Source organism: Aethalodelphis obliquidens, unplaced genomic scaffold (genome assembly GCF_003676395.1).
Source record: "Aethalodelphis obliquidens isolate GAN/ISIS:26980383/991018 unplaced genomic scaffold, ASM367639v1 scaffold7, whole genome shotgun sequence".
Lineage (NCBI taxonomy): Eukaryota > Metazoa > Chordata > Mammalia > Artiodactyla > Delphinidae > Aethalodelphis > Aethalodelphis obliquidens.
The window spans coordinates 33,547,866-33,575,693 of NW_020837951.1; the positions used below are offsets into that span (position 1 = coordinate 33,547,866).

General features: G+C 43.6%; 1 protein-coding gene across 1 annotated transcript; it reads right to left on the reverse strand.

Annotated features, from left to right (window-relative positions):
* Window positions 1–55: 55 nt before the first annotated feature.
* Window positions 56–26,984, reverse strand: ANP32B (acidic nuclear phosphoprotein 32 family member B). The gene is made up of 7 exons (XM_027105403.1): window positions 26,574–26,984; window positions 14,695–14,844; window positions 11,380–11,502; window positions 5,806–5,995; window positions 2,832–2,956; window positions 1,731–1,806; window positions 56–516 (listed from the first exon to the last, which is right to left on the reverse strand). The coding sequence occupies exons 1-7, from the start codon at window positions 26,625–26,627 to the stop codon at window positions 449–451; spliced, it is 786 nt and encodes a 261-aa protein (XP_026961204.1). The 5' UTR covers window positions 26,628–26,984; the 3' UTR covers window positions 56–448.
* Between the last annotated feature and the right edge of the window lie 844 nt (window positions 26,985–27,828).

Genomic DNA, 27,828 nt, shown 5'->3' on the forward strand with positions numbered 1-27,828 from the left:
TAAAATGTCCTAATGTAAAAAAATTTTCATTAAAAAGAAAAGAAAAGCATGAAAAAACAGACCCAAAATGTTAAGATTTTATTTACAAAGCTTCTTTGTTGTACAGAAAGTAAAAATGCTGTTACAATCTCAGTGTAACTGGCAGCCACGGACCGTTGACTCACCAATCATAGCTATCCACACTACAGCAAGAGTCTTACACGAAAACCTAACAATGCTTACAATTTTGTTGGGGTGAAGTCCCCAAGCTTGGTGGTGGATTTCCAAGAGGGACTAAATGGAGGAAGGCGGAATGTCACAGGAACTATTCTTTGGCTCTTTGGGTGGGTGGGTGTCCTGGGGTTTGTATCACAGCTACTTTTTTTTTTTTTTTTTAAACAGCTACCAAATCCGTGTGAGCAGTCCAACCAATACTGAACAGTTCTTTTTTTGCAGGTTATTTGGGGTCTTAATCATCTTCTCCTTCATCATCTGTTTCTCTCTTCCTCTTTTCACCTTTCCCGCTTTCTTCCTCTTCTGTACAATAATAAAAATTCATTTTGAGACAACTGGAAAGGCATTTACTTTGCCTAATTATTGCTAACAGAGGTAACAACAATGCATTTTTTAAGGGTTGGGAGATAAAAAATGATGTAAGCTTGATCAAATCAACAGGTTGTTAATTAAGAAGTTTTAATTCTAAGAAACATAAACAGTAGCCACGGAACCAAGAAGGGTAAAATGCACAGCAGCACCTCAAATCACAGCAAAGTTAACTCAGTTTTCTCAAGTTAAGTTGCTGTCTAACCAAATGTTTATTTTTCTTACACTTGTTGGTCACCAAAATCAGACATTAGCAGTTATTAAAATAAATAGCAAGGACTCTGGAGCTCTTTAAGCCTATTTCCTCATTTGTAAAATGGGGACAATGGCACTGACTCCATAGGGTTATTCTGAGGATTAAATGAAATAGCACAAGTATTTAGCCTAGAACATGGCAAGGCTCAAATTGTTGCAAGTTTACATTAACTAAAAAGAGATTTCTCAGACTCCTTAAGTATTTGAGACACAGAGACCTACACGTCGTTCTGTCTTTTCAACTAGTAAAAACTCACTGCTACTTTAATGAAATTAGCTAAATCTGCACTAAATTGTGTTCCAAAAAGCTCCCTGAAGGCAGAGACCAGGTCCTAATCATTGCTGTATCCAAAGTAATTTTAGTCCTGTGACTTGCACAGAGAGAAGATGCTGCTGAGAAAGTATGAACCAACAGAAAGCACAGCAACCAACCCAGTACTCTGAAACTTACACAAGCGTTAGAATCTACTTTCTAATAAATAAACAGATGTTTCACTGGTTTTGGTTGTGGTGGGGAAAGGAATAACACCAATAAAAACTAGAAAGGTGCTATTTATCTACCCTGCAAAGATTACAATCCAATTAAGATTTTTTTTTAATGAGAAAATTCCAAACACAGAAATCTCATGCCTAACAGTAACACAAACGATGGGGTCTAAAAACACATGTGGGGACTGAGGCCGGGGCCGCCCATCCTCATACAGGCACTACTAACTGCTGTAGAGCAGGTGGGTGAACCAGTACACACACACTAATGGGGCTTTACAAGTGCTTCTGAAGACCACCAGGGCCAAAGGCATTTTATTTTCTTCTCAGTGATTTCAAATTCTAAATTAACAGACATTTCCCTTGATCTTTAACTGAGAGGGACCAAAGTACATGCAGTAACCCACCTTCATCCTCATCCTCATCTTCATCCTCATCGTCTTCATCTTCATCAACTTCTCCATCATGTCCAAATTCTTCTTCCTAAAGAATGGTAAATAGCATATCATTATTAGATTAATTCTGCCAAGTTAAGAAATACGAAGAGAAACAAGAACTGTCAATTAAATTTAACAGTTCATTCAAAGAGAAAACTGTAATGTTACTTTTATCTACTTTAATATAGTGAGAACTGCTGGATTTTCTTAAATTAATGAGCTTAATTAAAAATTTTCTTTAAAAATTGCTTTTCAGAAGTAAGCATTAATTAAAGACATCTTTAATTAGTATACAACTTACGATGGGTAACTCCAGAAATAATTTTAAAAACTTCAAAGCATGTTTGGACAAAGACTTCCATATTCCCTTTCCTATAAAAAGCTTCTTTCAGAAACTTAATTTCATTAGACACCTCTGAGATTATACAAATGCTCAGCCTTACATTTGTACTACAAAAGTACACTTTTTTTTTTTTTTTTGATGATGTCTAATTTTCTTGGCCTGTATTCACAAGTCCCCTTTAGGGTCAAAGTCACTCCTTTCTCCTATCCTTCTATGGTATTCAGCTCCTCAGAGATAACTGTTATTACTGCCTGTCCCATAAATTAGACTACCTGCCTCTTTCAGAGCAGGACCACATTTTTCTTCAACTTTTCATCCTCAACTCTTTAACACAGCAGGTACATAATGCATTTACTGCATTAAGCTGGATATACAAGAAGTTCAGACTTGGTAAACATACCCTTCACTTCAGTACAACAAAGGGGAGGACATCCCATCAGTTCTCAATGTTTCCAGTTTCCTCACTGTACTGAATGAACACTCAACTTGCTGCTGCCTCCCAAAGTTAAAGGGTCAAAACTTACTCTGCAGAGCCAAGCACTGCCTAGTTAGCATTCAGTAAGTATTCTATTTAGTATTTACTAAAAGGGGGACAAGAGCTAAATTAATCAGATTGCCATTAGTCTATTTACAAGCATACTAATTTCTTCAGAAGACTTTTCTTTTTTAAACAATCCACTTTTATTTCAATTACAAATGGGAAGCAGGGCAACAAGAGGTGCACTGACCTCCCCACTGACTTCATCTTCATCCTCCTCCCCTTCTACATCTTCGTCTTCATCTTCATCCTCTTCATCATCAAACTCTTCTTCCTCACCATCCTCATCTTCCTCCTTGTCCTCATCTTCTCCTTCTGAAAACCGTCCAAAAGGAATACATCAAATACCCTGTGTGTCTCACAAGGTACACCTACTCAGGTGGTGGGGAGCTTTGGGTTGGTCCACAGGACAAATGCTGGGCCACACCAATGTCAGGGAAAACCACGAACCACAGTCACCTCCTTTCTTGCAAGCTGCTGAGGCTCAGTCCCTTTGACCTGAGCCCCATAAAATCCAGAGGCCAGGAGTCCTGGCGGACCAAGTGTACACTACAACACTTACCAATGAAATGATACAATGCCTAGGATTTGCTTCAAAATAAGGAAGGGGAGAAGTGGGTGGGAGTGTGTGTGTCTGTAAAATAATATCAGGCGTGAACAGACCACAGCTGAAACTCAGTAATGGGAACATGAAAGTTAAAGTTAGTTTTACTGTTATTTCTACCTTTGTCTATGTCTGAAATTCTCCATAGTAAAAAGTCACACACACACACAAAAAACAAAAAAGACCCACCAACTTCCTCTGGGGTAAGGGTACCAGCACAAACCAGCTGTGCAAATCAGGAACCTGGGAAACACCCATAATAACCCCATAACGGGGATGGGGGTGGGGGCAGTGGTGGTAGCCAGGCAGGCTGAAAGGCACTTGTGTCCTGTGTTTCTACTCCATTTGGTGCAGGCCTCTCATCAACTAGTTCTTACCTCTCCAGGTCCTGGAGCTCGCTGTGCTCTCTCCTGCCTCCGGACCCCACATGCTCTTCCCTTTCTTTTCTGTGTGGCTAACACTGGCTCAACCTTTGAGTCTCAGTTAAACATCACTTCCTCAGGCCAACTTGCCAGACCCCCAGTCTCAGCTCCTATGCTCTCACACACCTGGTGCTTCTCCATTACCACACACTTTGCTCACTTGTGATTAGTTATTTAGTTATGATTACTTAACATTTCTCTTCTTAGTAGACAGTAAGCTCCAAGGGACAGGAACCATGTTTGTTTTTTCTTAAAACTATTTTTAGTCTAGTTTATAGATAGTTTTAAAAGCCTGGCACATAGGAAATTCTCAAATACTTGTTGCCTGACTGATGTTGCTCTCAAGAACTGCCTTCCACTCTCCAAGGAATTTTCTTTACAGGCTCCTGCACATGGGTGGCTGCTCAACCCATTTAAGGTGGACTTAAATATGGACAATCAGACTGGTTTTTAAGAAAAACTGAGAACAAGCAATGAAGGGACTAAGTGATGTAAACATTTGGAACAAGATGAAACATCCTATTCAGCGTCCACTTTACCATCTAACATCCCATCTCTTTTTGCCTTGTCTCAAACCTGCTGCAAAACAAAACTGTAAAATGCTTTCAGAGTACTACCCCACTAACTGCAACCAAGGTGCCTGATGATGTTCTCCACTTTTCTTAACCATTTCTGTCTTATAAACTTTCATCTTTAAAGATATTTAAAATAATACTTTAAATACAGTAATGCTGCAAATTCTAGCAACATCAGGAATTCTCGGAGAATAAGTTTTCTTCATGCTGATTGATGTGATCACTCATAGCTCTGCTTCCTCTAAGCCACTCAGGTGAGAAACCTTTTATCCTAAGAGTGACTCAGAGTAAACAAGTCACTGTGCAAGGAAAGCACAAGCTAATCAGGAGGGATAGTTTGGGTAGAAAATATACAAAGATTCTTTAAGATAACAGGTAGGGGCTTCCCTGGTGGCGCAGTGGTTAAGAATCTGCCTGCCAACACAGGGCACAAGGGTTCAAGGCCTGGTCCAGGAAGATCCCACATGCCGCGGAGCAGCTGAGCCTGCGTGCCTAGAGCCCGTGCTCCGCAACGAGGGAGGCCACCGCAATGCGAGGCCCGCGCTCCACGGCGAAGAGTGGCCCCCACTCGCCTCAACTAGAGAGAGCCCACGCACAGCAACGAAGACCCAATGCAGCCAAAAATAAATAAATTTATATATTAAAAAAAAGTCAAAAATAAAAAGTATATTCTAATTCCATGTTATAGCTAGAAATTATTTCCTTTATTAATGAAAAATGGAATCCAACACATAGTGCTTTCAAATCATTACCTTTTAAAACTCTATAGTCATATATCAAAGCAGGAAATATATTTATATTTGAATGTAAAAAACATGTACCAAGTGCTAGGCCCTGTGAATAAAGAGATAAGAAGATAATCATAGGGACTGCCCTGGTGGTCCAGTGGTTAAGAACCCGCCTTCCAACGTGGGGGACGAGGGTTCGATCCCTGATCGGGGAACTAAGATCCCACGCGACGCGGGACAACTAAGCCACAGCTAGAGAGCTGGCATGCCACAATGAAAGATCCTGCGTGCCACAACTAAGACCTGATGCGGCTAAATAAATTAATTAAAAAAAAAAAAGAAGGTAATCATAGCATAGTTGGAAGGGACAAGAATAGCAGAGTGACAAGTGCTACGAAAGAGGTAAGCGAGGGGATGCTCTGGCACATACAAGGACCTAGGTCTCCAGCATCATAAAACGCTTCCTGGAAGTGCTGACAAAGCTGAGTTGGTAAGGATAAGCTGGCATTAGCCAAGAAAGGGAAACAGCTAGGAGAAAGGCAGGAGACCTGAGGCAATGGTCCTTTTAGTAAACCATAAACCACAAGTACTTCAAAAAATGGACTGAAGCAGTCTATGATCTCTAGGCTCCAAATTCAAGACTAATTAGCTAACAAACCATTTTCTATTTTGATCATTTGAAGACTTCAATGCCCTAAGAGTTTCAAATTTAACAGAACGCCTACATGCATGGATATAAATTATTTTTCTCAATAGCAAGAGCATTCAGTGGCCTAATCAGGACCTTTGGAAAGCAGAAATTAAGTTCACTGCACGTTGCTTTGTGCCCACTCACCTTCATCGTCCTCTTCTTCATCCACACCATCCACCTCGGCATCTGAGTCAGGGGCTTCACGATCCTCTCGGTCATAGCCATCCAGGTAGGTCAGCTGGGGAAGGAGCTTGAAGACACTCTCTCGGTAGTCATTCAGGTTCGTAACCTCACAGTTAAACAGATCCAGGCTTTTCAGACATTCCAACTTTTTCTGAGGAAAAGGATCAAGAAACATACCTACTAAACCAAAGGAACATAAGCAACAAAACCCATCTCCTAAAGAGGTAAAATTCTAGGCTCTGAATTCAATTAGCTGCTACCTACTCAGCCTTGTACATAGGAAAACATTTCAAGTCCTTTGCAACCTTTATATTAGGTCACTAGATTTTTAATTAGTCCTTCCCTTCTACCTCTATCCTCTCAGAGAACTGTTTTCTTTTGGCAGTATGAACAGTCTTAAGAAATATGAATTTGAAATATTTATTAAAACTGGACCTTTTTACAATATGAGACAAAACAGAGACTTCAACAAATTTGGTTCAAAACTAGGTTTTAATGTTTGAGTAATCAAATGACCAATAAGAACTTGCTGGGTTATCAAGCAGTCAGTCTTCAGTGCTCTGGGGTGGTAGAATAGGAAGGGAAAAAAAATTTTCAATGAAATCAATCAACATCAAGATCCTTGACGTTTCTACTTGGGGACACAGATGGGAAACACTCGAGAACAGAACCTAGTAAAGCACAAAGTGTGGTGATGCAGATATTTTCTGGGAAGACAGGAGTCAGTGCAAGCTGGGGGAAAAGAAGGGGGACTCAGAGTTGAAACTTCACAAGTAGAGAAACTTTACACTCTTTTCTTCTTTTTTAATTTTGGGGGAAAAGATTGCCACTATTACCAGAACTTTCTGAAGTAAAATTCTTCTGATTTTACCATACCTTGAAGTTTTGTTGTAATACCTTTGTTTGAAACCTCCGTTTCATCTATCTAAAACAGTTAAGATCTAAAAACTTGGCCCAAGAAGTTTTCTGAGCAGCCAAAGCGAATAGGAAAATGTCCACGTATTCTACTCAGATCTTCATTTGTTATTACATCAGTGTACTAGTATTTCAATACCAGGTCTATTAAGTTTTGATTAAGGGTGAATTAAGAGATTGGGAGGGCAGAGTTAGTATTACAGGCAAGTAAGGAGACAGCAACAGAAAGTGACAATAGACCCTCATGGGGAGCAGAAGAGGGGGCAAACCGATAAACAGTAAACACAAAATGTGAAGTACTGTGAGGCCTGGTGCCTTTTAAAATAGGGGCTTGGGGGGCATATGGATATACGGCTTCATAAATTTAACTTTTAATGGTTCTGAGTCAAGAGAAAAGTTTGCCATTCTCTAAAAAATTACTGAGAGGATCTCTGTATGAAGCAAGTTGTAAAAAAATAAACGTTGATGTTTAAAGACTTCGATGCTTTATTGGGAAATCTATTTCAACATTCACAAGGACCTGGGAAGAAACAAAGATGGAACAAAACCTTGTCTGCAGGACTTGAGGTATCTGTGTAGTTCTTGGGAGTTACAAAATCATTTGAAAATCTGTGCTCTAAAGCAGGCCTTGGCAAATGACAGCTGGCTGGCCCACTCCGGCCTGCCTCCCATAGTTGTAAACCAAGTTTTACTGGAACACAGCCACACTCACTTGTTTATGTATTATGTATGGCTTCTTTTATGCTACAATGGCAAAGTGGAGTAGTTGTGACAGAGACTGCATGGCCTACAAAGCCTAGAAGATCTATTATCTGGTCCTTTAGAGGAAGGGGTTGATGATCCCTGCACTCACAAATCTTCGTCTTCCTGATCAAAGAGGTTCCCACACTGGTTTTATTCTCACTGAACAGCCCTTGGGAACATGAAGCCAAGCATGGAACACAGAACAGTGTTACAGCAACAGACAAATGTACTCCTCAAAACACCAAGGTACAGTGATCCAAGAGTTTTGTGGATCCAATAATGTGCTTATGTAAGTCAGTACACTGAGGTCTTAAGAAAGCTGTCCCCAGCCCTTCTGATCATAGGGAGAACTGGTTTTCTGTCATGTAGCTTTCAGATTAGGTTCCCTACTGGACAGCCCCTGACCCCCAGAAGCCCAGGTATGACTTCTTGACAAAGAGGAAAAAAAATGCTGAAATACCACCCCAGACAACTGTAGAACTCTTTTCTCTTCACAGAAAGGTTGACTCTATACCAGCTAAGATAGAACCATGAATATATTTAGGCAGCTTTCCCAGAGGCTCAGTATAAATTCTTCACTCAAAGGAATGAGCCATTTACTGTTCAACATTATTTCCTAGGAATGGATGTGCAAAAATACATACAACTCCAGATCTTTAATGCTCAAAAGTGCCCCAAGCCCGTTTTCTAATTCTATCAACTAGCCTAGTACACAGGGCCTCCAAGGCTTTCCTGTTTCTGCAACTCTGAATCTGTGACATTTTTGGCTACTTCTTCAGAAAGGACCCATTATGAATAATTCGGACATGCCAAACAGTATGCTAGAAAACAAAGTGAAAGCAAATAACAAAATCCCCAATAACTGTAGGACTCTAGAATTGTTTAAAGCAGTAAAATTGTGCTTTAAGGCCCAAAATACACTACACACAGATTATTCAGGATCCCAATGTAATGTGTAAATACTGCTTAAAAAACAAAAAACAAAAAAAAAACCCCACAACTCTACCATTTCAGAAATTTGGCCTAAAACTAATAGGCTAGCCATAATAAACATTAAACATTTTATTAACAATAATTTTGCTTGCCTTCTTAGAATTTAGAAGGGCTTTGGGGGATGGTTTGGATGGCCCAGGTCTCTTAAAAAAGGTGTCCAAGGAAGTTTGAATTGATGCCTTCTTTGTCTCTCGATTAATGTCCCTGTAGTAAGCAGAGGCATTCACAATCATTGCATTGACTGTAAGAACTGGGCTCAACGTAGACGGAGTTCAAAATGTATGTGGTTGATGAGGATGAGGATGGTGTTTTCCCCACTGAAGAATACTTTCAGAAGTCAAAATGGACCCAACATTTCCCCCCTTCACCTTCTCCTACAGTTTTATTTATCCTGAAGTTATAACGTCAGGAGACCCACCTAGCGCCCCCAGGAATCTGAATAGAAAGTTCAGGAGAATGGCAGCTCAGCCTTTCCCAGACAGCCCTGGGTGTGTGGCACTGTGGCTCTGTCAACTCCCTAGCCAAGTGTGTGACTCTGGACAAGGGATTCAGCCTCTCCTAAGCCTCAGCTTCCTCATGTGTAAAATGAGGGCCATGCTATTTCTATCCATTTTATAGAAATGTTGAGGATTACTAATGGGATAACATACATAAAGCAACCACTACAGTGTATGGTACATAGCAGATCCTCCAAAAATGGTAAATATTATAATGATTATTTTTCTCATACTTCATTGCCCCAGGGGATTGAGACTTTCATAGCCACCAAAGGGCCCTAATAAATCACTGACCAGGTCAGGAACAACTCCCACACAATGTCTGCTTCTGCTCTGCCTCTGAATGCTAGGACACTGACAAAAGCTTCTGATGAAACATCAAAGAAGACTAAGGCTGCTAGGAGAATTAGGCAATGGCCAGTGATTTAGCATGGAAAGGTACTGCCTGGTGCTCTGTTCTAGAGAGAAGGGGTTCCTGTGCTTCCAATGACCCTAAATTGATAGCCTGTCATTAACACAAACAATAAAGGCTTAGAGTGCCCCATGGGACTGGGAGACCATCAGCACTTAATTTAGTGCTCCTTTTGGAACTCCCAGCTTAGGTCAATTTGGGTATGGGATAAATTTATAGGTTAAAAAGAGAAGAACAGGTCCCAAGGGCAGTGGAAAGAAGGATGGACTTGGATTTGAATCCCTACTCGCCATTTATTCTGCAGCTGCTGAGTAATTAAACTTGGTTTCCTCATTTCTAAAAGGAGGACATTCCCTCTTCTTTGCATTACATGAGGATACATGGGCAAATGTTAACATCCTTGAATAAAGCAAACTGCAATAAATGTTTGCTTAAACATTGGAAATGGGGATTGATTTGGAGGAAAACAGAACTAGTGAAAAAGTAGGGAGCCCAAGTATCTGAGTGAACTGGTAACAGAAAAAAGGGGACGAAATTCATGGAGCAAAGGTGAACAACAGGCTCGCAACATTTATGAGAAATGAGCTAAATGTGGTCTACTTAATGAAACATAAAAACAAAGGGACTCGGTAAACAGTGACTAAATCTATATTGGAACAGACCCTCAATTACTATTAGGAGGGAAAAGACCCTATAGTTTTAGCAGGAAATCCTCTTTATTAAGAGTCATAATTTAACTCTATCTTCTCTTGAAATATCAACAGCACATTCTGTACAAATGATATGAAGTGCAAATATTTTAATATATTGTGATATCAGAAAAGATAGAGATAGCAGAAGGATGCCTTATCCTCTTGGGTTCTGCTGTGCTGGATCCTGAAAGACAGCTCCTATCTGCTGTATAGCCCCTCTCCCAATTAATGTTTGCAAGTTAAGTCAGATGGAAATACTGACTTTATGTACAACACACACACAAAAAAAAAAAAACCCAGAAAGCTGCCACAAACTTCTTTGGGTGATATGAAACAAGTTTGAGTTCATTAGCCTTATTAAAATAGAATTCTACTTCTATGAATAGAATGTCATATTTAGGGGAAAAAAGTCGTTTAACAATCTTGAATTGTTGAATGGAATAGGAATTTCCAGGTGGCAGCCAAAGAGAACAGGCTGTGGGGCTACCCCTACCCTGCATTAATCCCTGCCTCCAGAAGCTCTTTTCTGGTCACTACAAGTTCCACTAGACTGGACCCCCATTAACACAGCTTCCCAACTTACAAAGCAAAGTAAGTGCATTACCTTATTTTATTCTCAGAACTCCTAAGTGAGGTAAGTTAAGCAGGGATTATTATCCTTCCTGCTTCATAAATGAGGAAACTGAGGCCCAGAGAGAAGAAGCAATTTGCCCAAGGTCACACAGCAAGTCTATAACCCAACTGGCATTTAACTTTCCATAGCTTATCCCAGTATGTAAGACTGAGGAGAATCTGGGGGTTCCCATGCAAAACTTTAGGCAACAGTGATCCAGCTACAACACAAGATCATGAATTAGAAGACCTAAAACTCAGTGGAGCTGCCCTTGGCCTGTTCCATCTACAGATCAGATATGTCACCCAATATAAACAGCCTTTTCTGTAAAAGTATAATATAGAACAGTCTGGCCAGTCTGGGGAAACAATTTTAAGATAAATGTTTAAGGCTATAGTTAATATATGACATTTAAAAAGGACAAAAAAGAAAAGAATTCCCCTTTGAAGGAAGCTACCACAATAATAAGGGAGGGAGAGCAAAGTCACAGGAACACGTATAACTAAAGAGGCCCTGATTCTTTAAAACTGGACTCTTTCTATAAGAAGTACTATAAAAAACCACCATTTTCTCAGTCAATTATTATTTCCAATTATTTCCCTCACAATAAAGAAATATGAAAATGAAAATGACCAATAAGTCCTGGTTTTCAAATTCTTGATTACTTACCAAAGGTTCCAGGGTGCTGATATCTTTCAGTTTATTTCCACTTAAGTTTAGATGTGTAAGATTTGGAAGTTTTTCTGCTAACATATCCAGACCTCCAAAGATTCTATTGTCACTGAGCTCAAGCTGTTAAGAGAAAATGCACACAGCACACAAATACACACAGAGAAACACATATCATTGAAGTGTTATAAATAATGAATACAGTTCTCAAACACCAAGATCAAATGATCTCTATTTTTTATTAGGGCAGGTGTGTTCATTTTGTTTGATTAAACCCAAATAAGTAGTTTGCAGATCCCAGGAACACTTCTGGGAAGGAGAGACATGTAAGGATTAGAAGAGTTGTATTTTCTTAACCAGCTGCTAATTATAACAGTTTGCTGGCCCCTAACATCAGCTAATACATTTTCTAACCTAAAAAGTGGGTCAAAGCAAATGAGAATTCTTTGAGAAGTTGTAATACTCTATACCTGCCAGGAAGGGTAAATGGTCTGTGCATTCTAAGCAGCTATTCTGTGTGCCAAGCAAAGCTCACAATGCCCACTTGAAACCTAATCTGGTTCTGTTCAGTGTTGGCTCGCCATGGAGTTCTACATCTGGAAGCCACCAGGGGATGTTGCTCTGAAGGCTACAGTAATGGTACAAGCCCTTAAAGAAGCTCCATGACTTTGGAAAAAGGGACTGGGGCAACGGCTTCGAAAGGGCTGACGAAACCAACTCCCCAGAGGACACTTCTTACACAAACCTGGCACTAGCCTTTTTAAGAACCCACTCTAATTTCTTAGCTGCAGGTCAAGTAGCACAGCAAGTGGTATGCCAATGAAGGAACGAGCCTTCACCAAGGAATATTGGACTCTTAGAGTGAAAGAAATTGGAGCCTGGAAAAATAAGATGGTTGAGAGCATCTAATTCAAACTCTTCATTTTGCAGATGAAGAAAACTAAAGCCAGACAGCTAGTTTCAATTCTCTTTTAACTGCCAACAACAATGGTAACTGTATCTAACCCTTACACAGTACTTCAGGCACTGTTCAAAGCACTAGAAATCCATGAACTCATTTGATCTCACAATCACCCTATGGGGTAGGTAGAATTATTACCCCCATTTACAGATGACAAAAATGAACTATGAAGAGACGATATAAGTGCCCATAGATCACACAGCTGTTACATCGGTGAACCTATGATTTGAAGCCAGGCAGGCTAGCTTCAATGTGCTCCCCGCTATGCTATGTACCTAGAACAGCATGACAACTTATGCAATTTAGTCTGGCATGCAATGAAATGAAGGACATGATGCAGAATAGAGGAACTTTTAAAAATTTAAATATTCGTTGAAAGAATGAGTTTAAAAAACAGTAAGTCTGCTGCTTTGGTGTTATTAAGCATTTCAGAAGAGAAAAATGCAACATTTCAATACATTTTTTTCCTTCTGATGGGACAGTCCAGTAAAATATCTAAAATTTCTCTTGGTTGGTTAGAATATCGACACATGTAGTATTCACATCCTTTCAACATGAGTATCTTAGGGAGTAGAGATAACAAGGCAATCTGCCAAAGCATTTAGTGGCATATTTATTTTGAAATGAAATCAATGTGTAAATTTAGGAAACCTGCGACATTTATACACCAAAATTTCTTTCAGAACCTGTTTCTTGTTAAAAAAAAAAAAACAATCTGTGCTCTAGGGTAGGAAGAAAATCAGCTGTGAGAACACGCAATGTGCCTTTAAGTTTGGTTTACAGATATCTCTATTCCTCCCTCTCTGACCCTACAAGGTAAGTGATTAATAGGACTTCAGAAGGATTTGATACACTGATACACTGACTTTCTGAATAAGTGTGATAGTACACAGACCATGGTAATTCAGGAAAATGTACCAGGATGCTAGAAAAGCAGAACAGAACACAAAACACACAGTAGGGACCTGCTAGCATCAAGTTTATGTAGATACAGGCTAAAAAGCCATCAGTTTTTTATAGGCTTATCAGAGCTTCCAATGTCACAATAAACTATGCAAACATAAAAGGATTACACTTGAACCTCTAAAGGAAATGACTGTCAGAAAAAAGAAAAAAAATTTACAAATTTAATCATAACAGAATTCTTTCTGACAGGAGGGTTGCCCTGAAACTTATGAGGACTTCCTGAGCATTTATTACCTAAAAAGGGCAAATAAATAAAAAGCACTTCTGGATTTTAATTCATGTACTTAACCAAAAAACAAGTCCCTCTCAGAATTCAAGCAAGCAAGTTACAGGAACAGCCTACTTGTCCTTTGCCTCAATTTGATTTGTTTTCTATGTGTATCTTTTTTAGATGAAGGTTCAACTTAAACTCCCTAATAAAGAGATTAGGTAAACAGTGGAGAATTCTGCAACACTGCCATGACCACAAACATTTTCGTATGTAATGGAAAAGATACTGGATTAGCAAACAGGAAGATATGGGTTCTAGCTTTGGTTCCAGTACTAACCACTTCTGTGGGTGGCTTTAGGCAAATTACTGTACCTTTCTGTATTTTCTGGGTCTACTGCTGTGCCTGTAAAACAAGGCTAGAAGATCTAAGTTTCTTCCAGTTCTGACATTCTGGGGCTTTGTGACAGGGCAACGTGCAAGGACATGAAAAAAACATTTTTCTTGAGGTTTTTTTGTTTGTTGTTTTTTTTGGGGGGGGTTGTTAGGGGGGATAGCGATTGGTTTATAATTAGACCAATAAAGCCCTAACAATGGGCCGTCAACTAGGATAGGGAAGTACAGCAGTTTTGTTAAAATGAACTCTTGCAGTCAATCACAACACATTTTAAACTTCCTAGTCATTAAGAATTACATAATGGGTTTGAAATAACATAGACTACAAATTTGAAAGGTCTATACTTCAATTCTCCCTTAACATAAAACACGGAGAATGGGAGGCACCTGTGGTTCTTAAACCAGAGCATACTAAGAACAATGAGTTAACATCATAGCAACAGATTCATAACAAGTAATAAGTTATTCACAAAGTAATTATTCTTCATAACTACTATTTATTCAGCACCCAACATGTATTATTTCCAAACATCACAGCAATTCTGCAAGGTCAGGTGGTATTACAAGTTTACAGATGAGGAAACTGAGTCTTAGAGAAATTAAGTAACCTGAGGAAGATTTACCCATCAGGGAAACGTTAGAGCTGGAATTCAATCCCAGATCTGCCCAGTTCCAAAGGCCATATGCTTTCTGCTACACTAAACGCTTCCTTACAGATAGAATCATATATTTTTCCCTTCCGCAGGATGGTTCTCTCTTCTACTGTTAAAGAAAAAGCACTTACCTTTTTCAATTTAGGTAGTTTGGGGAGATTTGAAACTGAAATCAAGCCTACATTTATTAAACTGAGGAACTCTAAGTTCACAAATTCAGCTGTTAGGCCCTCAATTTTCCCATCATTTGATTTGCAATTGTCCAGGACAAGTTCTCGAACCTGTGGGTGACAAAGTGGGGAAGAAAAGCTTTAAAAAACATGCAGAAAACAATGCAAAAACTCCAATCATAAATACCCACCAAACCACCCACATATAGTGGCAGCCTCAACTTAGACCTAGGTCACAGTTATAAATAAATGAAAAATGATTAAGCCTTTAGTAACAATATTCTAATAGATATCAAGGGTGGAATGTCACACCATGATACAAATAAAGATTTAAACCCTTTATTTTCCAGAGACAGAAACTACAGTTCTTACAAGGTAAGTGAAGAAATGATACCCCCCTTATTCCTTTTCCCAAGTCTCTTCCGCAAGGGGCAGCTTTAACTACAAATGTGGAGTGAAGATACCCCACCACAACCCCTGCAACCTCTTTAGGCTGAGTCCACAACCCCTACAACCCCTTTAGGCCGAGTCTTCCTCAAGGCCCGGGAGACTGACACAAGGAAAAGAGGAAAGCTTCACTTTTCCCATCAAGGTCACTAAGAGATTGTGGCTACAGGTTTCTGGACTATACATTTTTACTTTTGGTCTTATTAATCTTTACTAAGATTATTCTAACACTAGGAAAAGATCAAGATGCAAGAGGCCTTAATTCAAAACAAAGATCATTTTGTGTTACATGTAAGAAAGTATTTCTAGGGGAGAGAACTGTTAGATATTAGGTTCCTTTTTCAGGCAACAAAATCTCCTTATTTGGAGGTCCTGAAATTCAGAATTCAAATCCATCCAAAGGTATCACATCTGAAGACTGTGAATACTGATTATTTAATAAAGTCTACTGTGTGAATATCTACCGTGATAATCCCTACTGCCATTCTTGCTCTGTGGTTGACTCTGAAACTTGCAAGTTTTAAACACATTTTGATAAATTTACACTGATGCAAATTAGTTTTAACTGCCAAAGGCATTCTTGCAGTGAATCTAACACGTTTAATAGCATTAATCAAGCATGTATGAAGAGATGCTGACAGTTCTAAAATGAAAATAGGGGCTAGTAGTATCTTTATTCTCTCATACAAAATCCAAGGATACTACTCTAGCAATTGCTAACATTTATGGAGAATTTACTCATTTTTCTTTGTACCACCATACCCTTCCCTCAGTTACAGAGAAGGAAACTGATTTAGAGTCTGTGACACCCACACCACCACAACTTCTTGCTCGCTTCTTCACTACTTCTCACTACTCTACTTCCTCTTCAGAAGCCTTGCTTTCAGGATGCATACAGGCCCATTATATCTTTTGTTTCTTTCTTCCCTTCCTTCCACTTTTCTCTAGCTACCTCGGACATTCTTTCCTCTTCTGATGAAAATTAGCATATCTGAAAACAAGGTAGACTGAGGAGAGCTGGGCTCCAGAGACAGATGCTTAGGGTTGAATTCTGGCTTTGCCACTCACAACCTGTGTGACCTTAGGCAAGTCACTTAACCTATCTGTGCCTCAGTTTCCTCATCTGTGAAGTAGAACTGTTATAGAAAGTAGTGCTTGGGGCATAGTGAATACTGGGAAAGGCTGCAGGAGAATGACAAAGACCTTTGCTATTTACTTTATTCCTATCTGTACTAAGTATTCTACAAGCATGTATTTCTTTTGTATTAAAAAAAAAAAAAGTAGGCCTTCCCTTGGTTGCACAGTGGTTGGGAATCCACCTGCCGACGCAGGGGACACGGGTTCGATCCCTGGTCCAGGAAGATCCCACATGCCACGGAGCAATTAAGCCCATGCACCACAACTACTGAGCCTGTGCTCTAAAGCCTGTGAGCCACAACTACTGAGCCTGCGTGCCACAACTACTGAAGCCCATGCGCCTAGAGCCCGTGCCCCGCAACCAAAGAAGCCACCACAATGGTAAGCCTGCACACTGCAACAAAGAGTAGCCCCCATTGCCGCAACTAGAGAAAGCCCAGGCGCTGCAACAAAGACCCAACACAGCCAAAAATAAATAAATAAAAAATAAATACATTTATTAAAAAGAGTAAAACCAGCAAATCATTTTTTTTTAAAAAAAGGTCAACTGTAATCCCCCACCAACCTAAGTAGTATACTGCACTACAAATAAATGTTTCTATTTGATTTGGGGGGTTTTCTATGACTATATCTGACAGAGGATCCAAAAACGTTATACAGAATGACACCAATATGCCAAAAGCCAAGTAAGGAGGAATTTAGATAGCCATTTTGCCTCCCAGCCCACGGGTGTACCTCTTGGACATTTCTCTCAACTGGTAAAATTCTGCTTTAACTAGAGTCATCAAAGAGTTAGAACAAGTCTGCTGAACCAAATAGCCGAATAGGAATCAAGGAGAAATTGGGAGGGAAAAAAAGATGTTAAAGTGGTCCAAATCTGCAAATCTAACTGCTGAGTATGAAAGATGATGGAGAGGAATTGAGGTTCTGGTTTAAAGAAATGGGAACTACGTAGCTGGATGGAAATAGGAAGGAACAGCTTTGGGGATGGGGTCGGGGTAGGGGGGGAGCAGGTATATAATGAATACCACAAATAATACCAAGTTTAAAGTTCTCTTGAGAAGTCCAGGTGAAAGCATCCCCAGGCAGCTGGACGTGAGGGTCTGGTGTTCATGGGAGTTCTAGTTTTAAGTTCTGATTTGGAAGTCATCAGGGTAGAGACAGCAGTGAAAAGATGGAATTCCTAGGAAGAGAACCAAGGATGGAACCTGGGGGATCCTGCAAAGGTGACTTGAGAAGAATCAGTAGTACCCGAAGGTGAAGCATTAGTTTCAAACACCCAGAAAGGTTTATGAAATAAGGCATAAGAAGTTACTGAGGGGGGGGGAAAAAAGGATTGAAAAAAATTAGATAACAATACAACTGTCCATCAACAAAGGACTCACTTCCAGGATACAGTGTATGATGAAAAAGGCACAAAATGTATAAAATGTTTTCATTTATGTCACATATCACACATTCACTTTCTTATATTCTTCTCAGGGAGAGAAAGTGACTGGCTGGGGGACTTTTCCATAACCTTATTTAACATTTCTATGATGAGATTAATCTATTAAAAAAAATAAAGGTTAAAAAAAAGGTCACTCCTAGGGACTTCGCTGGTGGTCCAGTGACTAAGGCTCCACGCTCCCAATGCAGGGAGCCCAGGTTCCATCCCTGGTCAGGGAACTAGATCCCCCATGACACAACTAAGACCTAGCGGGGTCAAATAAAGAAATAAATATTAAAAATAAAATAATTTTTTAAAAAGGTCACTGCTAGCCTTGAAATTTCGTCAAGCTTCATGATGGCAGGGTCATGTCTATTTTAGTTACCACCATACCTCAGTATGAGAAGGAGCCTTCACAACTGTCAAATGCAGAAAAAGTGGCATTGGGGTTTGTGTCCGGATTGTAGGGGAATGAGCAGATGATGAAACAGAGGAAACCTGGGTATGAAGAGAACCTACTTTCTGATCTTAAGCATAATCACATTAATGCTGCTTAAAGCATATTGCTGTTTGTCACTTAATACTTTGGGTTTTTTTTTTCAGTCTTTGTATATTTTAAACACAGCAAGATGAAACAATATTACTTAGCATATTTTAACAATTATAAATATTTTTTAATGGCTAAAGAAATTAAAGTGTATGGATGCACCATAAATTACAATCCTCCCTATTGAACATGTTTCCAAGTTTATTATATATAATGTCATGCTATCTTTTTATGTGAAATTTCTTTTGTAATAAGGATTGTTTCCTCACAATCTATTGCTAGGTGAAAAAAAATATAAACGTTAGAGTCTCTGAGTTTTGAGTTCTTTATTTAAAACGGCAACCAATCCCTCTTAACACTTTTTTGGTGACCTTTCTTGACATATGGAAATTCTAGGTATTTGCATATAGTTATCTTTTTCTTGAGGATACTGTTTTTACCCTAAGTGAGGAAAAAAACAAACACCTCAAGAGAAATGACAAAAAAGCAGACAAGCCATAAAAATATAAATCATCAGTAAACAAAAAAATCATTCAACAACAACAAATTATAAAAGATACATATTTAAAAATGAGATGTTATTCTACTCTTATTGAGGATGGGGCAGCTCTTTCATGGAGAAGAGATGGCTAGGATGGGTACAGGTGCAGGTAAGTTTGTAAGTGGGAGAGTGAGAATTCAGGGAACGCACACCTGAGACCTTTAATTTTCTCCTTGAGTAGGAGGCAACAGAATGTATTGGGGTGAGTACAGGGAAGGGCTGGGCTGTATGGCTCAGCAGTGAAATCATGTCCCTAGACTTTTCCAGGAAGGCTAAGCACGTAGTAAAGAAATGGGCTAACCCCAGAACAAAGTTCCAGAGGCACAGTAAGAAGATGAGCCACAAACAAGCACAGAGCAGAGTGAGAAATTACTGCAGAAAGCAGAGACCAAAGGAGGGTCCACTTAGGGCTGTGCCCAAGGATGACAGGTCTGGAAAGCCTGCCATAAGCAGCATTCTAGCCAGTCTAAAGTTCTAAACAGGACCCTGGTGAAAAGGTGTCTGCTCTCAGGCATTGTGTCAGCAGCACTTGAGATAACTAAGCCTCCCCTCTCCCCCAATTCCTTCTTGAGGGTGAAGGGATCCAGACTGCCTTACAAAGGAAGGTACATGGGGTGGGGGACATACAATGCCATGGCATCCCAATCTAGACCCAGAATAAATGGGAGGCTCTAATCAAGAAAAAGCAGCCCTAGTTTTTCCTCCTTATGTCCCAAATCCTCCCAGGAGGGAAGGTTGGGCAGGCACTTGTACATTTGTGGGCACAACTCAGGGAGCTATTTGATCCAAGGCAGAGTTACCAGGCTTTCTGATTGAAGAAAGATAACTTAACTTTGGGGGCCAAATTCACTCTTCTTCATTCCTCATCTTCCAACTAAACTAGTTTTTTCTCAAACGTTAATTTAAGGTAAACACTTAAGAGCTAAAGACAAAAATCCAAACTGTTTCCTATTCAACTTTTGTTTTTGATAGTTATCAGCAAAGCTGATACTCTAGTTTTTCAATGCAAATTTTGAAATATATTGCAACCAAGTTACAGGGATTGGGGCTAGGAGCCCCATAGGAGATCAAGGAATTTTCCTTTCATCCTCTCCAACTTGCTCTCATTTCCTACTTCCCTAGCTACTCTTTTTAAATTTATTTATTTTTGGCTGCTCTGGGTTTTCGTTGCTACACGCGGGCTTTCTCTAGTTGTGGTGAGCAGAGGCTACTCTGTTGCGGTGCGCGGGCTTCTCATTGAAGTGGCTTCTCTTGTTGCGGAGCAGGGCTCTAGGCACATGGGCTTCAGCAGTTGTGGCACGTGGGCTCTAGAGCTTAGGCTCAATAGTTGTGGCACATGGGCTTAGCTGCTCTGTGGCATGTGGGGTCTTCCTGGACCAGGGCTCGAACCCGTGTCTCCTGCATTGGCAGGCGAGTCTTAACCACTGCGCCACCAGGGAAGCCCCCCTAGCTACTCTTTAAAAAAAAAGAAAATAAATTTTCCATAACTGGTTGAGTGACCTTCCCCAATCATCAATTATAATTGTTATAAGAGGGGAAAAGAAGATACAGAGGATTAAAAATCATTGAGTTATCAATTTTTTTGTTAGAAAATACATGATTATTATAGTAAGCGAAATATGTGGAAATATGTCCAAAAATGTAGAAAGTAACTCTTTCTGAGTTAACCAGTCTTCAAACCTTCCACCTTACTATTATTTTAAAATAATGTTTGCAAAATGACAGTAGAATAGAACATTAGCAGTTCTCAAATGTGTTTGGATGGCAGAACTGTTGGTATGAAGAAAGGAAACACTCATACCCTACTGGTGGGGAGAACCATTCTAGAAAGCAATTTGACAGAGATTCACATTACAAAATGTTCATTTCAATACTACTTAAAACAGTAAAAAACCTTCTAACCACCTAATGGGGATGGTTAAATTATGGCCTATGCAGGGCTTCCCTGGTGGCACAGTGGTTGAGAGTCCGCCTGCTAATGCAGGGGACACAGGTTTGTGCCTCGGTCCGGGAAGATCTCACATGCCGTGGAGCGGCTGGGCCCGTGAGCCATGGCCGCTGAGCCTGCGCGTCCGGCGCCTGTGCTCTGCAATGGGAGAGGCCACAACAGTGAGAGGCCCGAGTACCGCAAAAAAAAAAAAAAATTATGACCTATGCAGACGTTAACAATGAGGCTGTAAAATAATAAACTGTGCCAGAGAAAGATAAAGATGTTTACTATATTTTAACAAGATATTATATGCATTAATAGCATGATCTGAGTTTAGAAAAAAACATTCTCGTGGACTATACACCAGAATGTCTAGATGGTAGGATGGGTGTGTATGAGATTTCTGAGTTCTTAAATTTTTCCTTATCTATATCTACTATTTTTTTTAGCTTATCTGTATCAAATTTTTCTTCAATGAAGACTGTATTCCTTATACAAGGAAAAGAACCCAATTAGCTGCTATGCAACCAATTAGAATATTCCACGGAGCTCAAAATCACATTACAACAGACAAAACAATAAATGCCAAAAGTTGGGGGAAAGGTTCTTCTCACGTTGTCTTTTTTTTCCTTTTTTTTTTTTTAAGGCTGTACCATGCGGCATGTGGGATCTTAGTTCCCCAGTCAGGGATCAAACCCGTGCCCCATGCATTGGGGCAGTGAAGCGTTAACCACTGGAACGCCAGGGAAGTCCCCTCACGTTATTTATTTTTAAAAGTAATTTTTTTTAGTAAATTGGGACTAAGGAAAAACTACTCTTATTTGTGGGATATGAAATGTCTCAGTCTAGCATACAGCCCACCAGTGTTCCACAGGGGCATTGATTGTAAACCACAGGAACTGCATGACTTTCTAACTTTGAACACAAGACTGGAACAGAGCTAACATCAAGGCTAGATACCCCTAGATTCACAGTTAATGAGGTGCTCGTATCAGTGGCATGTTTGGCATAATAGAAAGATCAGGGCCTCACATAAAGAACACATATTTTCTCAAATTCTGGAATATATCTAAATTACAAATTTAGATATAGATAATATCTATATCTCGCTACTGCATGTCTCTTCTCACATCTGACAACACCACCAATTTCTGTGGTATACATGGTATGTTCTAGTACTATACAATTTCCTCTCAGTGAAATAACTGACAACACCAATAATGTTTTGTATAAAGTATTTCCTATCCTTGCCTATATTTAAAAACAGTGATCACTGTTCTTTTTGAAGATTATTTTAAAATGCCATCTTAAGCCATTTTTTCCACTATGAGAACAAACCTCTGATATAAAGAGGTGCTTTAGACTAAGAAAAAACTGAATTATTATAGTTCTTTATAAGTCACCCCCTTAGGGAAATGAGCATACCGGTTTATAACAGGTGAAATGGAACCTATTATCTTGGTCTGTCTCATGTACTTTGGCTAAAGAACACAAGAAGTAAAGTGTTACCAGGGTCTTCTTCAAACCCCCAAATAAAATAAAAACGAAAAAGCCACACTCACAATAAAAGTCCATCTGGGGATTTCCCTGGTGGTTCAGTGGTTAAGAATCCACCTGCCAATGTAGAGGACACGGGTTCGAGCCCTGGTCCAGGAAGATCCCACATGGCGCGGAGCAACTAAGCCCGTGCACCACAACTACTGAGCCCGTGTGCCACAACTACTGAAGGCCGTGTGCCTAGAGCCCGTGCTCCACAACAAGAGAAGCCACCGCAATGAGAAGCCCGCGCACCGCAACGAAGAGTAGCCCTCGCTCGCTGCAACTAGAGAAAGCCCGCGTGCAGCAACGAAAACCCAACACAGCCAAAAATAAATAAATTTATTAAAAAAAATTCCATTGAAGAAAAAAAAGCCCATCTGGTCTTTAAACAAAAACACTGATGATCAAGCCTCCACTTACCCTCCTCAAACAGTCTTAAAGCTCACTTGATGACATCAAGGTCAACCAAGGAATACACTGTGCTGAGCATTTAAGAGCCTCCTGTCATTATACCAATACATTCAATAAAGACAGGGTTCTTCTTCTTTCCCCAAATAACAAGAGTCTGCAGGATTCCAGAGGTCAAGGCTACTCTTTAACAGTTGGCTCCACAACATATGGAGCCATGTGACTAGCTGACTTAGAATCATCTTGGAACTTCTCACTTACCTTAAAGATGATGCTTTTGTGCAAAACATTTTTAAACTCTTATTTTAAAATTTCCTACAGCTTCCCCTCACCCCCCAAAGCCTTCAGTTTAAGGTCAAAGCTTTCCCCTCTTAAGAACCTAACTCCTACTCAGTCTCCCTGTAAGAGTTCCTAGGGGAGCCATTCCTTTTTTTTTTTTTTTTTTTTGCGGTACGCAGGCCTCTCACTGTTGTGGCCTCTCCCGTTGAGGAGCACAGGCTCCGGATGCGCAGGCTCAGCGGCCATGGCTCACGGGCCCAGCCACTCTGCGGCATGTCGGATCCTCCTGGACCGGGGCACGAACCCACGTCCCCCGCATCGGCAGGTGGACCCTCAACCACTGCGCCACCAGGGAAGCCCAAGGTGAGCCATTCTTTACCCCACAATCCTGGCTGGCTCCCACGACACTCTCCCAAGGCCCCCTTACTTGCACAGTGCAACGGCACCACCAGGTTCTGAGGCTTCAGGACGGAAGGGGCTGCTCTCTGCGTGTTCACACTGCTTTTCCAGGCCCTGCCATACTGTTGGTACTCAAATATTTATTTAATAAAACCAGTGGATTACGGACTTCTCTGGTGGCAGTGTGGTTAGAAATTCGCCTGCCAATGCAGGGGACACAGGTGCGAGCCCAGGTCTGGGAAGATCCCACATGCCACGGAGCAACTAAGCCCATGCACCACAACTACTGAGCCAGCGAGCCACAACTGCTGAAGCCTGCATGCCTAGAGCCTGTGCTCCACAACGGGAAAGGCCACCACAGCTAGAGGCCTGCACACCGCAACAAAGAGTAGACCCCCCACCCCAGCAAGTAGAGAAAACCCGCGTGCAGCAAGGAAGACCCAACACAGCCAAAAATAGATTAATTTTTTAAAAAGTCTAGGGCTTCCCTGGTGGCGCAGTGGTTGAAAATCTGCCAGCCAAAGCAGGGGACATGGTTTCGAGCCCTGGTCTGGGAAAATCCCACATGCCACGGAGCAACTAGGCCCATGAGCCACAACTACTGAGCCTGCGTGTCTGGAGCCTGTGCTCCACAACAAGAGAGGCCGCGATAGTGAGAGGCCCGCGCACCGTGATGAAGAGTGGCCCCCGCTTGCCGCAACTAGAGAAAGCCCTCGCACAGAAACGAAGACCCAACACAGCCAAAAATAAATAAATAAATTAAAAAAAAAGTCAAGATATATATTTTTAAAAAGGTCATATATTAAAAAACAAAAACCAGTGGATTACAGTAGGAGAGTGCAGCCCAATACAGTAGCCACTAGTCACCTGTGGCTTTTGAGTTCCTGATATGTGAATACTGCAACTGACAAACTGACCTTTCAGTATAAGTTAAATAGCCTCACGACTCTAGCCTGTTTTGGGCAAAAGGGCAAGGCTTAAGCTGATTTCTTGAAAAATTAACGGTTGCACATATATATGTTCTTAAAAAGCAATATATTAGTTATTTCATATAAGAACAAATTCCACATACAACTAGCCCAGCTGTACTTCCCAGAAGGAGCAACAGTGCTCTTAGCTGAGTATTTTAAGAGTACTTTATGCACCCTCAAAGAACTCAAATTCCAGATTTTAAGGCACTTTGAAGACCCATGTGTACTTTTCTTTTGGAAAATTTGGCTAAATCTAATTCCTCCACATTCTCCTCATTTGGAACTACGCAGTAATAATTCAGACGTCTTAAATTAACAACTCCTCAAAATGAGATCACAACTCTACAAGGTTTACAGTATGAAGAAGCTTAACGGTTCAATATACTAGCACGTGGCCGACACAAAATGTCTGACTGATGGACCGAAGGGACCACTGAGGTCAAACCTCAACCTTAAAAACCCAGAGCACCGAGTCGAGACGCCCACCCCCCGAGGTCCTCAGGGACAAACGGGGAGGCTACGAGGTGCAGCGACCCGGCACCTCATTTGTGAAGACCTCAGGAATTCAAAACCTCATGCACACAAGGGAAAGCCGGTTGACGAATTCCCACAAGTTGGCAACTTGTTACCCATAGCTCCCTGACTGCACGAAACGCGCCCATCGCCAGCATCGGCTGCCCCAGGGCCAAAAGACGCCACTCACCCGAAGAAGGGGTCTGGCAGAGGCACGGCCTCCCCGCGCGGGGGCCAGGAAACATGGCCCCGCGCCCGGCCACGGGAAGGCGCTCTAGTTCGCGGGGAGGGCCAGGGGAGAAAAGAAAGCCGATTCTTAAACGTCCACCCGCCGCTCACGCAGCCGCGGCGGGCGAGTGCCGGCCTGGGTCGGCGGCCCTGGAGCACGTGCGAGGACAGAGGCCGCCCGGCCCGCGAGCCCAGCCGAGGCCCGCCCGTGCCCCCGACGCTCGACCAGGGCGGAGGCGGTCGCCTGGCGTTGCCCTTTTAAGAAAGGGGGAGGGAGACGGCAGCGCGCCCAAGAGATGAGTCGGCGGCGGCCGGAGCGCGCGGCTCCAGCCAGAGCGAGCCAAGTCCTGGCGAGGCGGGCACCATACAAGCCGCAGGCTCGGCCCGGGTAGCGGCGGCCCACAGCCACCGCCGGTGCGGACGGGCAGGGCCCGGCTGGCCGAGCCAGCAGGCCGGCTCACGCGGCGGAGGGAGACGAGAGCTCGCCAACATGGCGCTGTGTTGGCCTGTGGCGCGCCCCGGCTGACGCGAGGAGCCGCCGCCGCCCGCCCACACCGAGGGGCCAGCCTCTCAGGCAGGGGCCCCAGGGCTCCGCTGCGGCGGCACGGGGGAAGGGAGAAGCCGCCTACGCCACACCGGCGGCCCCGGGCTGAGCAAGGCCCGCCCTGGGAGGCCGGGACTGGGGAAGGCCCGGGGGGCAAAAAGGGAGCGAGAGAAATGCCGGAGAAAGTTTTATTTTTAGGCTTGAAAAATGGCGGGAACCGCATCCTTTTTTCAAACTTGGCCTGGGGAGGGGCGGCGGTTGCGCCACCGACGCCGCCCGAGCTCGCCCCTCCCCCGCTCCGCGCGCGCCAAGCCATGCCCGCTCAAGCCCCCCAGCGCCCGAGGGGACCTCCCGTCCCCCTCAGAGGCCAAGAGCCCCCTATTCGCCCCTCGGCCCCTGCCCTAGCCGGGCCGGCGCCAACCGCGAGGCCTGGCCGGAGGAGCCCCCCCACCCCGCCCAAGCCCCTTCCCCGGCCGGCCCGGGGCGCGCGGAGCACGGCCTGGCCCGCAATGGGCCCAGCCCGGGCTGGCCGCGCGGCTCCTCGGCAGGCCGGGCCTCCGCCCGGCCGCGCGTCCCGGGAGGCTGCAAACATGGCTCCCAGCGTTACACAACCCCCTCCTCCCTCCCTTGCCGCCGGCCACACGCACACGCGCTCCTCCGGGAAAGGACCCCGGCGGGTGAGGAGCTCAAAGTTTGCTTTCCCCACCCCACCGCCTTCCCCGGACGGCCGCGGGGGCCCGTGGGCGCCAAAGAGTTAATCCCCGCGCGCTCGCTCCCCCCTCCGCGCTCGCCCGCCTTCCCAGTCCGAGCCCGCGAGCTGCGCTCTTCCCCGCGCCGGGCCGGCGAACCCGCGGTCGGGGCCCCGCAGGTGGCCACCATAACATGCAAGTCATCGGGGGAGAGGGCGCCCGAAGGGGGCTCTGCTTACAGCTGCCGGGGTCCGGTTCCTCAGCTCCAGGTGGATCCTCCTCTTCATGTCCATGTTTCTCTCTTCCCCCCTCTCCAAACTTAACTTTCCGCGGCGGTGGCGGAGGGGGGAGAGGCGTCCCAGCCTGCGCAGCGAGGGCCGTCAGAAGGGTTCTGCTAGTAGCAGAGGCCGGCGGCGCGGTCCCGGGCGGTGGGCGGCGTGCGGGCAGGCGAGCGGAGCCCCCGGAGCCAAGTTACTCACGGGAGCGGAGAGAAACCATGGAGGGAAAAGGGGGCTGGAGCGCAGCGCTGTTCTCACTACCGCCGCCCCCGGCCGCGGCCCCGCACTGCGCTTAAACCGGCGACGCGTCGCGGGTGGCTGCTCGGCTCGACTCGGCCCCGCGCGGCGCCGCTCGGCTCGGCGGCCGCGGTGCACCAAGGACGGGGCGGGGAGAGGCGGAGGCTAGGGGGAAAAAGCGCAGCCGGGTGGACGGGAGTGACTTACTCCCGCCCTCAGATCGCGCGTGGGGGTGGCTGATGTAAGACCCGCCTCGGGAGCTTCCCCGCCCGCAGCTAAGCTGAGACCCCGGGGTCCCTCCTCGACGCGCCCGGAGACGGGTCTCCAGACCGCGCTTGGACGTTTGCCGGGAGGGCTGAGGGGGGACTTTACAGCCTGGCTGAGGGGGTACCTAAGGACAAGTCCTTCCGCGGAGGCTCGGCCTGGCCCTCCCGACACCCGCGAAGGCGGGAGACTTGTAGAGAGCGCGGGACGAGGGCTTTCGGGTTCACCTCCCGCTCCTCCGCACCGTGTGGGGCCAACAGCCCGAGCCCCGCGTCCCCTTGACCGTGTGGGGCTGGAAGTGCTGCGAGGATCCTCGTCGGGGGCAGAATCGCGGCGGGCCCGCGTTCTACCGCGTGGCACCGGGCGGAGTCGGCCTTCGTGGCCGGCGGGGACACGGCAGCCCCGGCCGCTTGCCCAAGCCACAGGGGAGCCGAGCATCCCCAAGTCCGGGAGAATCTCCCTGGGTTTTCTAACATTTAAATATAGGCTAGCGAAGGCAGCAATTAGCATCTCTAATGGGGCCTCGGAGTTTACAGTTTCTTCGAAGACTTTTATCTCGTTTATTTTTAAGGGCACCCCTGTGAGGTGTGTGGATTCTAGATGGTCTCCATTTCGGGGATTGGCAGGTAGCCTTTGTAATGGGCTGGCTCAGAGAGCTCCCTGAGAGACAGGGTTAGAGCACTAAGTCGGCTTTGCAGACCTCAGAGAAATAATG